Genomic DNA, 13,835 nt, shown 5'->3' with positions numbered 1-13,835 from the left:
ACTCAAACACTTTATCCAGGATAAAAGCCACATAGCTGCACCTGCAAGGTGAACACAGCTGGTAAAAGAAAAAGTGTTTGAATGCGTACATTAACAGGTTTATGATATGCCCCGTCTAAGACACGATCTGACTTTAATTACATTTGACTCGAGTGTTTCGTAATGTGTTGCTTAAAATAATACTTCTGCATACAGTATGTGACACTGTAAGTGTTGCACGGCCAGATACGGCTCAGCTGACTCAGATAAGGAGATATATGATACATTATGATGTGATGCCGCGGACTGTACTGTGACTTTGATCCAGTTACTTATGTTGAGGCAGATATTTAATTAAGCTTTCTTAACGCTAATGTTATAATAGTCAGATTGCTCTGAAGATGGGAGGTGATATTCTATTAATGTTCACATTCACACGTGAACACGTTTGGTTCTATGCAAACTCAGTAATATCCATTGTGATACAGTTATAAGGCCTTCACAAGAGACTGTCAGTGGAGATTAAAGGGGATCAGGAGCTCACGTCTTCTCAGAGTCCTTGGTATCTGGCTTGATGATTGTCTCACATTTCTAAACTTCATGTCAATAACCTGCTTAAAAAGCTGAGGGTTAGGCTAGGTTTCTTCTACAGGAACAAGTCCTGTTTCTCTGCTTGAGGCCAGGAAAAGGCTAGTCACTGTGACCTTTTGACCTGTGCTGGACTATGGTGATTTGATCTATATGAATGCACCTGCCAATTGCCTGGTCAAGTTAGATGCTGCGTATCACAGTGCACTGAGATTTGTGACAAACTGTAAAGCATTAACCCATCACTGTACCCTGTATGCAAGGGCTGGTTTGCTTTCACTAACTGTACGGAGGCTCAGTCACTGGTACATTTTTATATACAAAGCCATGTTAGGGAAACTTCCATCTTATATCTGCTCCCTGATCTCACGGAAAATTGTAAGTGGCTACTGCCTGAGATCGAATGCTGTGGTTTTATTAAATGTGCCAACTGCTAGGACTGTCTTAGGGAAGACAGCTTTTAGATGCGCAGCTCCTCTGTCTTGGAATAGTCTGCAAATTAAATGGAAACTGAGCAATCTGGTGCCACTAAATGTTTTTAAAGCTCGGTTGGATGCTACTCAATCGGAAGCTATTGGTACCTGTTTATGTGGATAGTTATGTAAATGGTGCTGTATGATGTCCTTTTGTTGTTCTGTTTATGTTTTTATGTTTCGTGTGGAACCTACTTGAGCAGGTCTCCCTTGAAAAAGAAATCAATGATCTCAATGGGATACACCTGTATAAATAAAGGTTTGAAATTAAATGAAATGAGAGTCATCATCATCATGTTCTCTCTGCTGCTGCTGCTGCTGCTGGCAGCTGGAAGTGAGTCAACACTTATTATACTGCTGTTTAACAGGATAATCTGTCATATAACTTTTTTTTGTATTTGTACAGGTGTGAAGTGTGAACAGTTGACACAGCCAGCTTCTGTGACTGTGCAGCCAGGTCAACGTCTGACCATCACCTGTCAGGTCTCTTATTCTGTTAGTTAATAATAATAATAAAATTCAATAACATGCTTTAACCACTAGGTGCCCGTTTATCAGCTGTGCGCCGTTATGGTGTAAATACTGCCTATCTACCAATTGGATCCAATATAAAAGTCAGCCGAATTACTGTTGATATTGCAAGGAGACATATTGTGTGAAAATAAATCTAAGATGTTGTTAAATGGCTGATATATTTGTGATCCACGTCACGTTTTCAGTTTTGGCGGCAGTTCTTCCTGTTTGTATAGAAGTCTTCTCATCAGGGCTCTATAGATAGATAACTACGGCAGATATGTAATATGTAATGCAGCCGAACCATGTATTACAATGCCGTTATGTGATTAGCTCCAAAGAGAAAAGCAAGCAAACTCGGAATAAAGTATTATTTTATTTTTTTTAAATGTTTTCGGATTTCACATCGCATAAACACCATTTCCCAACGTGCATTGCGGCTAAACCATGAATCACCGAGCTGAGGATCTTGGTTATGGCTAGAAAGGATCCGTCTTGTGTAAAACTCTCGCGAGAGTTCGGCTGAATGTCACGTGGCTGAATGTTTACGTTTGGCAGGCAGCCTTTCAGTTAGGATCGTTAACATCAGTTGGCCACAGCAAATGATGGTGAGAAGCTAAACTATCTATTAATTATGTCAATGACAGGGAGTGTGATCGTTGAAAAGCGGTCTTGCTGGTGTTCAAAGAAGAATGACAACACTGTAGATCACCAACACTATGGTTTATTTTTTATTCACAGGCAAGTCAACGTTGTCGCAGTAAAAGTCCCAAGATAGCTCCTGGTGCAATAAAATGTTCCCTTGCAGTGTTTTACTATTATGTCTGATGTTTCTCTATTAATATTGCTGCTGCATTAATGTGTATGTTGCATCATGTTACTGCTGTAGATGTGTTTCCGAGCCGCTCCGATTACAACGAGAGTTACAACGAGAACGTGACGTCATATTTACAATAGAAGGATCCTTTCTAGCCATAACCGAGGATCTTGCCTACGTCTGTTTCCGGTATTGTTTTTGACGGATGTATTTTGTTATACACACATTCCTTCACATTTAATTTAAAATGTACATTAAAATATTTCATGAGGCTTTCTAAAATGTTTTAAAATATAACTACGGTTCGAGTTGAAGAGTTTATAAATTAACATGAACCGAAGCTGTTGCCTGGTAACGCAATCGTGCAACGTCACGTCCGTTAATTCCACATCCACACACATCGATTTAATAAATGAATATAGCCTTTGTATCTGCTAAAAGAGGTGCCGACCAGCTAGGGCAACAGAAAATTAGCGAAATTGAGTGTGACTATTACAAATGAAATCATTATTATATTAATATTGATAATAATAACAACCGACCGTCGGGGTAGCATTTGCTTGGCATTTCCGGGTATATCTCCACTGGTTGGGCCACGTTAACAATACTGTGTAAATGTCACGTTTGAAGGGACGAAATCGTGACAGCTTCACGTCTCCCATCATGGTAAATCGTCACATGTTCACGTCTTGCCGTGATACCGGGTTGTGCTGACCATGTCCATGCCTTTATGACAACAGTGTACCAATCTTCTGATGGCTACTTCCAGCAGGATAACTCACCGTGTCACAAAGCTCAAATATTCTCCAACTGGTTTCTTGAACATGACAATGAATTTTACTCAAATGTCACAGTCCACAGTCATCAGATCCAAATCCTACAGTGCACCATTGGGATATGGTGAACGAGAGATTTGCGTCATGGATGTGCAGCCGACAAATCTGCAGAAACTGTGATGCGATCAGGTCAATATTGAGTGAAATCTCTGAGGAATGCTTCCAGTACCTTGTTTAATCTATGCCATGAAGACTTAACGCAGTTCTGAAAGCAGATGGGGGTCCAACCCATCCTAGCAAGGTGTACCTAATTAAGTGGCTCGTGAGTGTATTACTTAGCTCAATTTGTATTGTTAGTGTGTGTCTGTAGGAGTAAAGTCTAGACACATTCTTTGGATGTAAGCATTGGCTAATTAAACAGATCATGATTAAATGACATGATGATAATAAGGGTGATCACCAAAACCTTATACCAGGGGTGGGGAACCTCTGGCCCTCGAGGTAACTCGGATCTGAAGGTGACTGATAACTGCTAATGGCATTTACTTGGATACCAGACATAGTAAATGCAAAGCAGGATCATATAAAAAAAAAAAGGTAATAAACAAGCCATTCAATCGTAATACTCGTTTTAATACGTTGACATGCATACAACACAATAGACTTGTTAAGTCCTGTTCGTTGTCCTGTTTGTTGTCCTTATCACCGTCCTGTTAGTTTTCCTCATCACCGTCCTCATCACCGTCTTGTTCGTTGTCCTCATCACCGTCCTCATCACCGTCTTGTTCGTTGTCCTCATCACCGTCCTCATCACCGTCCTGTTCGTCGTCCTCATTACCGTCTTCAATGTCTTCCTCCATCATGAGAAAAGACGAGTCCGAGCCAATACAGCTGTAGGTGCTGGTGACTCTGCTCAGTTTCTGCTCCAGAAGATATTGATGGTGTAAAATACAGCAGTGCAGTCCCCTGTATCCCTCTTCTGTTATATCGCTTGGAGAAACTAAAATAAAAAGACAAAATGACAGTCTATGTAAGGCAACTTTTAATTGATTGATGTTGGTTCCATATAAGCAATTTGAATGTTTAACTCCGAGGCTGTATATTAGCTAAAAAGATTTGTGATTCAGAAAAAATGCAATCATTACAGATGCTATTCAGTGATAGACATTTGACACTGGGAGGGGGGCAGTGGCAAATATTATAAATCGGTATTTGTGGAACATACTTTGGTTCCTGATGTCGTCTTTTGTCTGATGAAGGAGGCGGTCCAGTTTGTCCAGTGCCTGCCTCAGATTTTGACAATGCTGGGTCATCTCCTTCACAATGATGACTTTCTCCTCTTCCATACGCCTGACCAGCATAACCTGGTCAAAAAGTCGCCTCTTTGTGCGCAGGTTCACCACTATAATGGAAAAAACACAAAATATAACAACCACAATGGTAAGGCTAATAAAACAAATAATATCAGTTTGTATTCAATCTTTTTTAATTAAATTGACCAAAACCTTAAAATCTGGTAAAAAAAAATTCAACCTCGCCGCTTGCTGAATTTTTTCAATTCTGTCTATGTTGGCAGAATTACATTCAGTATGTCTTGAGATTCAACATTAGTATGCAGTTCAGGGTGGTCAGGAAGGGTTTTACTGTTTCCATAGATATGCCTGTCCCAGTGAGACTAGACTATTAAGACTTGATAGGGCAACATCATACAGACCTTTCAATATAATTATTTTAAAATGATTTGTTGTGATCATGATGATTTGTGACACCTATGTTGATAGCTCTGTGTTACATTGGTGATTGTATTCTAGTACTTCAACTGAATTTATGGAATATCTAGGGCAAACAAAAACAAGTTGTTTCTTACCATCTCCTTGCGCCTCCCAGGGCAGAATGACATCCTCAGACAGACCGCATGCTGCTTCTGTGTCAATTTTCTCTGAACAGGCATCAATGGTGTTGTACTGCAGTATCCTCTCTCTGAGTTTCTTCTTGAGCTCTGTCAGTCTTCTCCGTTTGCGTTGCCTTGTTTGGTTGCTGTCTGTAAAGTAAAACAAAATACAAATAAACTAATATTAATAATACAAACAACAACAACAAGAAACAAATATTGTTTCTAGATAACGTAATAATAAATACCATTTTGTCGATAGAGGTCGTGTTTCTTTCTTCGGAGGGAATAAATAATTTCATCTATTTCTCTCTGGAGCTCCTCTTGGCTACTCTGGGCTCCATGTTTCTCTTGAAAACAGAAACAACAAGGTGTAATCATAAAACATGAAGCCAAATGTTTGGAAATATGGAACCAAATCTATACCACAGTGATCATATAACATACCAGTGGCTGCCCATTGCTTGACCTCCAACACCCACTGCTCCGTGTCCTCCAGGGAGATGTTCAGCTCTTGCTTGAGACTCTCAAGATTGTCCACTTCAGTTTGTGCTCTCTGTGTAGTCTGGTTAGAATGTTTCAAAGGAAAAAGTGAATATGCGTTCCAGTTGGTTGAGAAGGTTGTTTTTTACTGAATTCCTTTATGCACATTAACTGACCAGACAACAACATGAAATGCTAAACACCTTCTCTTCAAGGTTGGCAAGTATCACCTTAGTGTCCCTTTTTTTTCAAGATCAAGCAGGATTAACATTATTATTATTATTATTATTATTATTATTATTATTATTATCCAGAAATTCAGATGAATCAACCTATAGTGCTTTATTAAAAACAAACAGAACAGAGACTCTCTTGGCAGAACAGTGTGCCATGGCAGCACCATCATAATGAAATGATTGCAGAATACATTCAATTCAACAACATGTAGCTAAGGATGGTGTTAAATTACTACAACAAGAAACTCAGATATTCTTAATATACATTTTGAAATGCAGCATGGACGTCTTACTTTGACAAATCTCTTTGAGAGTGTCTTGTGGAGATTCTCCACCTTCCTGTGGTTCCATTGCATAGCCAGCACGGTTATCATATCTGCTCTAGCTGTAAACACAAAAACATGAACATTCATATGAGCTTTACAATGTGGCACTACTTAAAACTATTTGTTTTCCTCTACCAACCTGATTTGGTCATGTATTTTGTTGTCAGAGCTGCCCTTGAGAGGAAGCTGTTAACCTGTTCCACTTCCTCGCCGACAGTATTTCCAGCACCTTCCTGGCTTCTGCCACCCCACTTCACCTGCTCAGAATCATAAACAATGAGATCTAGCTATTTAGTTCAATATTATAATTTCTTGTACTGTACATCTTTAGTTATCATCAGTGTCAGGAGCAATTTCAGAAAGTTAAAATGTTCTGATATTGAATTATGCTTTGAACTACAATGTCACAACTGCAGTTATTTGAAGCTCTATTCATTCATTATTTCTACAGTGCGGATATATTTACTAAAATAAACATAATGGGTTTTGGAAGCCTATCCTTGTGACAGTCTGTTTTGTAACAATTTTGTCAACATTTGTAACTATTACAATTATTCCACAGGCTTGAATAGAATATACTACATGATATTCTTATGTGCACTACAATTTCTAAAACATTTGAATCTAGTGACACAAATGTTTAATTTGCATACTGTACCTCGCATTTGCCTGTGTGGGCCTTGGCGTGCATTACAGAGAGAAAAGGTTTCATCTCTGTAAGTGGTTGGAGCTCAGGCAACTTTGCTGCCATCTTCTCCAAATAAGGCCAGTACCTGTAATGACAAAATCAATTAGCTCTTCCAGTTGCATGATGGCATAATAGTAAAAAGATAAACCAGGTCCTTAAAATTACCAGTACAATCCTTGTAACCAACATCAGCATTTATCCAAATGAATGTTTTTTTTGCTTTACATCTACTGGATGTGCAAGAATTAAATAGATAACACGTTTCCCACAAACACTTCCAATTTTGCAATAGTTATAACCACCTGCAGGCAACATCCATACAAAAGAATGTTGCATTCGCAACTTCAGCCAGCTCCTTCTGCAGGAACATTGGGAAGGCATATATTTCACCACGGTAGTGATTTAGGCCTTGTAGTAAGATGCCATGTCTGCACACAGCTATTTGCAGTCCTTCCTCGTCCACCTTGGCCCTGGACTTGTGTGAGGTTTCTCTGCAAGCTGTGAATGTTGCCGGTCCACAAACATCACGACCACTTTTCTGAAATAGACACAATCTGTTACATTTAACCCTGTGCTAAGAAAAATAAATAAAGGGTTAGGGGATTGAATAGATTCTTACAATCGTCATCTGGCTCCTGATTTTGTCGACAAAGGCAGACACTTTACTGTCCTGGGCAATGAACAGTCCATCAAATAGAGACGGTTCATCTGTCCTGCGAAATTCGAGAAAGACATTGTAAGCAACATTATCATACATACATAAGTTTGATTGTGTCCTCTATTTAATGTGGCCAATTTGCTTTTGCCATAACATTTTCATAAATGTGGAAAAGGTCTTTGTGAATTTGATCTGTAATTCTGTGTAAAGTCTTTTGCCACCATTATTTAACATTAGTGAAAAGTTTACTGACTTCTTGTAAAAAGGTAAAAATAAAAGTACATCCTTTATATTGATGGGCATGGAATAGGGCAGAGGAAGGCATAGAAAAAGGTTCCTGGGCAATTTAATACATTTTTCATGAAGCGATTATATCCAAAACTGGTTCTTAGCTCCAACATATCCAACTAACGTCAACCATTTAACATTTTAAAGTTGAGTTAACTTTACAGGCGTCATATATAATAATGTTTATGAATTGGATTTATATAATTATGTGTAATTTCACACCAACCATTGTTTTCTGATGGTCTACAAACTTTGGAAAAAGAAATTGCAGAGTTGGGGAAAGTTAGACATTTCAGCAAAGACATTCAGCTTAGTCAATAAAACAACAACTAAAATGAGAATATGATTTCACTGACCCTCTGGACTTCTTGAAGCGATAATGCTTTCTATTGCCATCTACAGCAATAGCCAGCATGTCAGGTGTGCATGCTGGGCATTTAAAGGGCTCCACCAGGCATAGATCTTCTTGTCTGTAATTACAGAAGGCAAACTCCCGAAAGACTCTGTGGAAGATATCGCTACAGATTCTGCCTGTCTGGAAAAAAGAATGGTATTCATTTGGTTAATTAAAAGTTTGGTATTCAAAAATCTTGAAAACCACATTTTATTCTTACCCTTCCTGTGGAAAACGATCGATGTTCAAGCATTTTTATAAATACTTGCTGGGATAATGCTGGGCTGGCCAATTTCATTTGCTCGAATGATGTGAACACATCAAAGTTAAAAATAATTTTGCAGCTGTCGGTTGCTGGCCAGTATTTGTATCCCAGCAAGTCACCTATGCTCGGGGACCATTTGGCGGAACAAATTGGGCAGCACACAGAAGGCAGACGAACGTTGTATGGACCTGAGAAAAAATATAAATGTGCAATTTGACAGCTATCTATGCAATGTAGGACAAAAGTATAATAGTAATCCTGTATTTCTGCTTGATCGTCTTCTGGTGGCAACAAACCATTGATAGTCACCAACACGGTCTGCTTTCCTGGGATGATGGTGAAATCTTGGCTTGGACCACAGAAGCAGATTTGGGATGGCGGAGGAATTGGAAGCAGACACACTGCAGCAAAGACAATTTCAGAGATTCATATGCATGTTAGGACATGTTAGGAAATGTAGTCAATACAAATTGAGACATTTTAACTGTTAAAGCAAACTTCCGACATGGTGAAAATGATGCCGCTGTATATGTAGTGCACATTAGGAAACCATGGTAAGGGAATATGTAATACCTTATTTGAACCCACCTTGTTCACAGAGTCCATATTGGCCACTTTCATCCACAACCACTAAGGATGTGGGAGGAATAGGTCTGTAAAACCCATCAAACATGGCTTCCCTGTCATGGAAGACATGTTTACCATGGATAATAGGGTCACATGCCGGACAAAGAAAGGGAGTTCCTGGTGGAACACAGTCCAAGCACCGGACCACAGCATCAGCAGTTTTGCATTGGAGACAGGAACGTGTAGTGACAATCTCTGCAGCCAATTTCAAATTAAGGAGCTCTGGCATTGCAGCTCTGAATTTTTGTTCACGTTTCAACTGTCTTTGGGTCCATGTTGATGCAGTGGGTGTTTCTTCTGATGATGCAGGGACAGTGAGAGAACCCAACAGGTTTCTCAGTGTCTGAAGATGTTGATCTAAAATAACAAAATATAAAACAAATCATGGAATTTAGTTTAATTTAAAAAAGATATTCCATACATGGCTTTTCACTTTACAATGTATCATGAACAAAGCTATTACATACTACAAACAATTACCTACATTTCAAGTTGAAGGATAATTTAAGAATTCATTGTGCATACCAAGACTTGGGACCTGTAGAGGAATCTCATGTGTCTCCTCGACCTCTGGGGACTTCTGAGAGCTGGAAGGTTTAACTGCATAAAACAAAGTACGATGATATGGGAAACATTATTGAGGACCGACCAACGACATTAAAACTTAATGAAACACTAGAACTAGATTATATTTTACAGACCAGATCGATTCTTATTCCAATGTTGGGCTATAATGTTCCCATCCAGGTCCCTCTTCCTCCAGGAAACATTTGATCCTTGCGTTATTTTCTTTGGTATCTTCTGTATCTTCGGTTTCTTTGGTTTCTTTGGTATCTTAATATACAAATATATAAAAGAGATTATATATTTCCCTTAATTGTTGCACACACATCTTTGTAATGTGTGTGTCTGTTATCATTTGAGTAAATGTTATAATACATTTTTGGATAATGTTGTACTTGCCTTATTTGCCAACTCATCTGCGAGGGCATTCCCTATCTCTAGCCATTCATTCAGTTGCTTGGATGCCATTTTTAAGTGAGGATAAAAAGGGCAACAACAAACAAAGGATGAACTGACATACAGGGAGGGAGAAAAACAAAACAAAAGACAAGAAAACGAGAGGGGTGAAAGAGAGTAGGAAGAGGAATATGGCTCTGAAAAGAACCGTTGATTTTTTTATGATAATAGGCTACTTCATATAATTGAATTGATAGATGACCTGAAAAAAACCAAACAGATGAACTCAGATTAGCTGTGCTACCATGTAATTTAATTGTTGCTTCATAAATAAGCATTCGCCAAAATAAAACTACAGGCACCAAAATCAATCAAGTCCCAGGTAAATCAGTAATTACAGGGAAATATATTTCTCTTTTTAACTAGATGTGATGCTTTCACAAAACTTAAGTTGAATTAGCGAATGTTTAAAGTAGTAAAACAACTATGACCTGATGATATTCAAGTGTTGAACTTACCCTAACTATCATTAATGCAACATGTTAGGTGACATTTCGAAGAAAGAAAAAGTGTGTGCATTATAAAAAGCGCCATGTAAATGTCAACTATTATTATTATTATTATTAAAGTGCCATTTCCTTTCGCATTGTTTACGTTCATATCATGTCCTGGTCTGGTTAGCTGAATATACATACTTTTGCCATTGTTATGTGTTATGTCACGTGCTACCAAGGGTTTTGTTTTTAGGCAAGATTTTAGCTCCTTTTGTGCGAAGGAGAAAACTCTCCCTACAACTTGTTGTAGACGAACCTTCTTATATTGCAATACATATCCGTTAGCGCATATAAGCTAAGCGCTAAGCGCTAACCTTTACAGCCATGCTATTGCTAACAACATGCATTCGCCTATACTGCCTATGCCACGGGCCAGCCCTAAAACGTAAAACTGAAATATCGTGGTTAAACATGATTAGTAGAAAAACGACAGGATTAATTAAAAGCGTAAACAAATCAAATGAAATACAGAAATCAGATTTACCACTTGTAAAGCTCTGACGCTCTTTAACAATCCTTCTTCTTCTTCATCTTCTTCTTCATCTTCTTGGCTCGTCGCACTTTTATTGATGCGCAAGGTTAAAGTTCACGGGATTACGATCGTGACAAAACGTGACAAAAGGTTGTAATAAACTGCTGCTAGAAGTGAATAATGGGAAAGCTACGTGGCTATGGGTCGTAATATCGTGATCAACACTGCTTAAACAATCGACCTATTTGGTCGTTTTTTGTAGGAGGACAGGCTGCTCAGTGCGGCTGTGCTCCCTCCCGCATGCTCCACATTCCTTGCTCCTCACGGCGCTGTTACGATCATTCCATGTCGTCTTGTGCCCACGGGATGCTTGGTCTGCTCTAAAAGGTTTTCTGCTAACCGCGTGAGCAGAGCGACTGTCGTGGCTACGAGCGGGGGATAGCATTGTCTTTAGCTGCTGCTGTGATAGCTCATGTCACGTCAAGTCTGGACCGTGACATAGCAGTTTTTCGCGCACTCTTTGTGAGTTTATAGCAAAGACAATCCTGTCTCTAATCATTTCCTCACTGTTTGGGATAGTTAGTCTTGCACCAATAACAAATATGTATAGGAAGTCATAAAATAACAAATATAGCCTATTGTTGTTCTGCAGGTGAAGCATTAAAACTCTGACCACTCGAAAAAAGCCCACACAGTTTGAGTGTTCTCACAAATTATTTTCTGATATTTACCTAGTGTAATTATTTGTTGGTGAAATTATAAATAAAACCTTTGAAACCAAAAAAAACCACTGGTATGAAATAAATCTGTTTTGAGAACACAACAGTTATGAATTATTTATTTTTCCACCAAATGAAATATCACTTTTCGCTTCCTCACCCTTTAAACATGGACATATCTTTTCAATGTGACAAGACGCATCCCTCGGATTTTGAAGTCTGCCAGTGGGTAGGGATCATCTTATGGCTCAAGAAGTTCCACTTCCTTGCCTGGTGACGTTTTGAGATCATAAGCTCTATAATGTTCAATGTAGCATCCACTGAGCTTTTTCACAATGAAGATCAACTTGTCCTGCAGTATCACCATTTGGAGGATTTCACAAAACTCTGGGAGTCCTCCCAGTGATCCATAGATCAAGATCATCCCACACTTTACTGGGAGTATCTTTAAAGGTACAAAATAATTTGTATATTAGCTTTGGCTGAACTCTAAAATGAATAACTCCACAGAAAACAAAACAGTGGATTTTGTCCTATAATCACCTGCACTTTGCGTTTACGTTAAAATTACTTTCAGAACACACAGCGACATTAAAGTACTCTCTATATCACTCAAAGTAGTGTAGCTTCACGTACCTTAGGTAGTGTGGCCATTTCCATAACACCAAAAAGGAGGACACTTTGGGATTATCTTTTAGTTTTTATCCTGGCTTCACTGAATCCTTCACACTCAAAACACAATAAGACTCTAGTGTACTAACCACAAGTTGAATGTCTATTTACGATACTTTTGCCCTTTCCTGGCTGCTTCCAAGAGTTTTTTGTTTGTAAGGAGTCTCTGGTACATGTCTGTGAACTCAAATGTGAAGTTGACACAAATTTGCAGCTCTGCCTTGACACTGTCCACATCCAGACGATTTCTCTCATTTCTCCATGCTGAGGTCATCATTGAGAACACACGTTCTGTATGTGCATTGCTACATGGGATGGAGAAGATGTAGGCGCTGATCTTCCTCAGATTCACAAGTGGGACTTCTGCTTTGGAAAACAGTTTCAGATACCGCTCCTCACTGTGGCATCCTTCCATTTCTGAAGAGCTGAGAATAGCTTCCACCATGCCATATTCCTCATAGAGTCCATCCATGTCAATGTCTTTCAGGCTGCAGGCTTGGACTGCATCACTGTATTCTCCATAGGACACAGCAGTTGTGAGGCCAAGCTTTGACACTTTACTATGAAAGCTGTTCTCAGAGAAGTCATACCTTTCACTCACGTATTTCTTGGCTCTTTCATAGAAAACAAGAAAATCAGCCTCACATTTCTTAGCCAGATCAGGGGTTAGCTGCTTGAGTTTGTTGTTCACAGCAAAGCCAAAAAATGTGTCCTTTAACCTTCTCTCAAGTTTCCCTTTCAGTTCAGTCATTACCTTAAACACAGAGGTTATGCTGAATGATTTGGCCTCGAGTGCTTCAATGCAGTCTGAAAACACTTTCAGAATGTGACTGAGGAAGAGAAAATACATCTCAGATACTTCGTTGCCATCCTCGCCAAAGCATTTCCACAAAATCTTGGAGCATTCCTCCTCACCTAGACTCTGAAAGTAGCTGATCAGGGGTCTCCAACACTTCAGGATTCTGTCAATAGATGGCAGCAGAGACAACCATCGCGTGACAACGTGCCGCAGCAGATTGCATTCCTCCACTTCCACAAACTCGCAGAATTCCTTCAACTGCGCCGTTCTGCTAGCTGAGATGCTAAAATGGCTATACACCTTAAGCACAACATTTTCAATGTCAATATCCAAGTTGCTTGCTGCATATCTTGTTGCATTGTGCAGAATATGGGCTAAACAGTTTGCAGCGAGCACGTCTTTTTGAGCCTGTTTCAGTTTCTGATAAACACTGTTGTGTTTTCCATAGTTAACGCTGGCGTTGTCTGCTGCATATGCTGACATTTTTTTCACATCTAGTCCAGACATCTCCAGTTTAGATAGCAGCTGATTTGTTATAGCTTCCGACTTTTCGTTGCTATCACTGTAAAAATCCAACAGTGCATGTTGCACGCCCTCCTCAAAGTGAAAATATCTCAGTACAATGGGGAAACACTTGATCGTACCTTTGTTTGATGC

The 13,835-nt window shown here is 39.2% G+C and overlaps 1 protein-coding gene across 2 annotated transcripts; it reads right to left on the bottom strand.

Moving 5' to 3' along the window:
- Positions 1 to 3,758: 3,758 nt before the first annotated feature.
- LOC307014831 (uncharacterized protein) lies at positions 3,759 to 11,368 on the bottom strand. 2 transcript variants are annotated; one of them, XM_079643028.1, is made up of 17 exons: positions 11,001 to 11,368; positions 9,966 to 10,224; positions 9,528 to 9,836; positions 8,964 to 9,359; positions 8,672 to 8,776; positions 8,331 to 8,563; positions 8,073 to 8,251; positions 7,390 to 7,483; positions 7,073 to 7,308; positions 6,741 to 6,855; positions 6,222 to 6,339; positions 6,050 to 6,141; positions 5,485 to 5,602; positions 5,286 to 5,387; positions 5,014 to 5,187; positions 4,372 to 4,548; positions 3,759 to 4,146 (listed from the first exon to the last, which is right to left on the bottom strand). In XM_079643028.1, the coding sequence occupies exons 4-17, from the start codon at positions 9,229 to 9,231 to the stop codon at positions 3,860 to 3,862; spliced, it is 2,298 nt and encodes a 765-aa protein (XP_079499154.1). In that variant the 5' UTR covers positions 9,232 to 9,359; positions 9,528 to 9,836; positions 9,966 to 10,224; positions 11,001 to 11,368; the 3' UTR covers positions 3,759 to 3,859. The 2 variants fall into 2 exon arrangements, with proteins under 2 accessions (XP_079499154.1, XP_079499153.1); XM_079643027.1 differs by having other exon boundaries at positions 9,966 to 11,368.
- Between the last annotated feature and the right edge of the window lie 2,467 nt (positions 11,369 to 13,835).

This window comes from Notothenia rossii (genome assembly GCF_949606895.1).
Source record: "Notothenia rossii genome assembly, chromosome: 8".
Lineage (NCBI taxonomy): Eukaryota > Metazoa > Chordata > Actinopteri > Perciformes > Nototheniidae > Notothenia > Notothenia rossii.
Note: the sequence above shows the minus strand (reverse complement) of the source record. Positions and strands in the feature narration are given on the sequence as shown.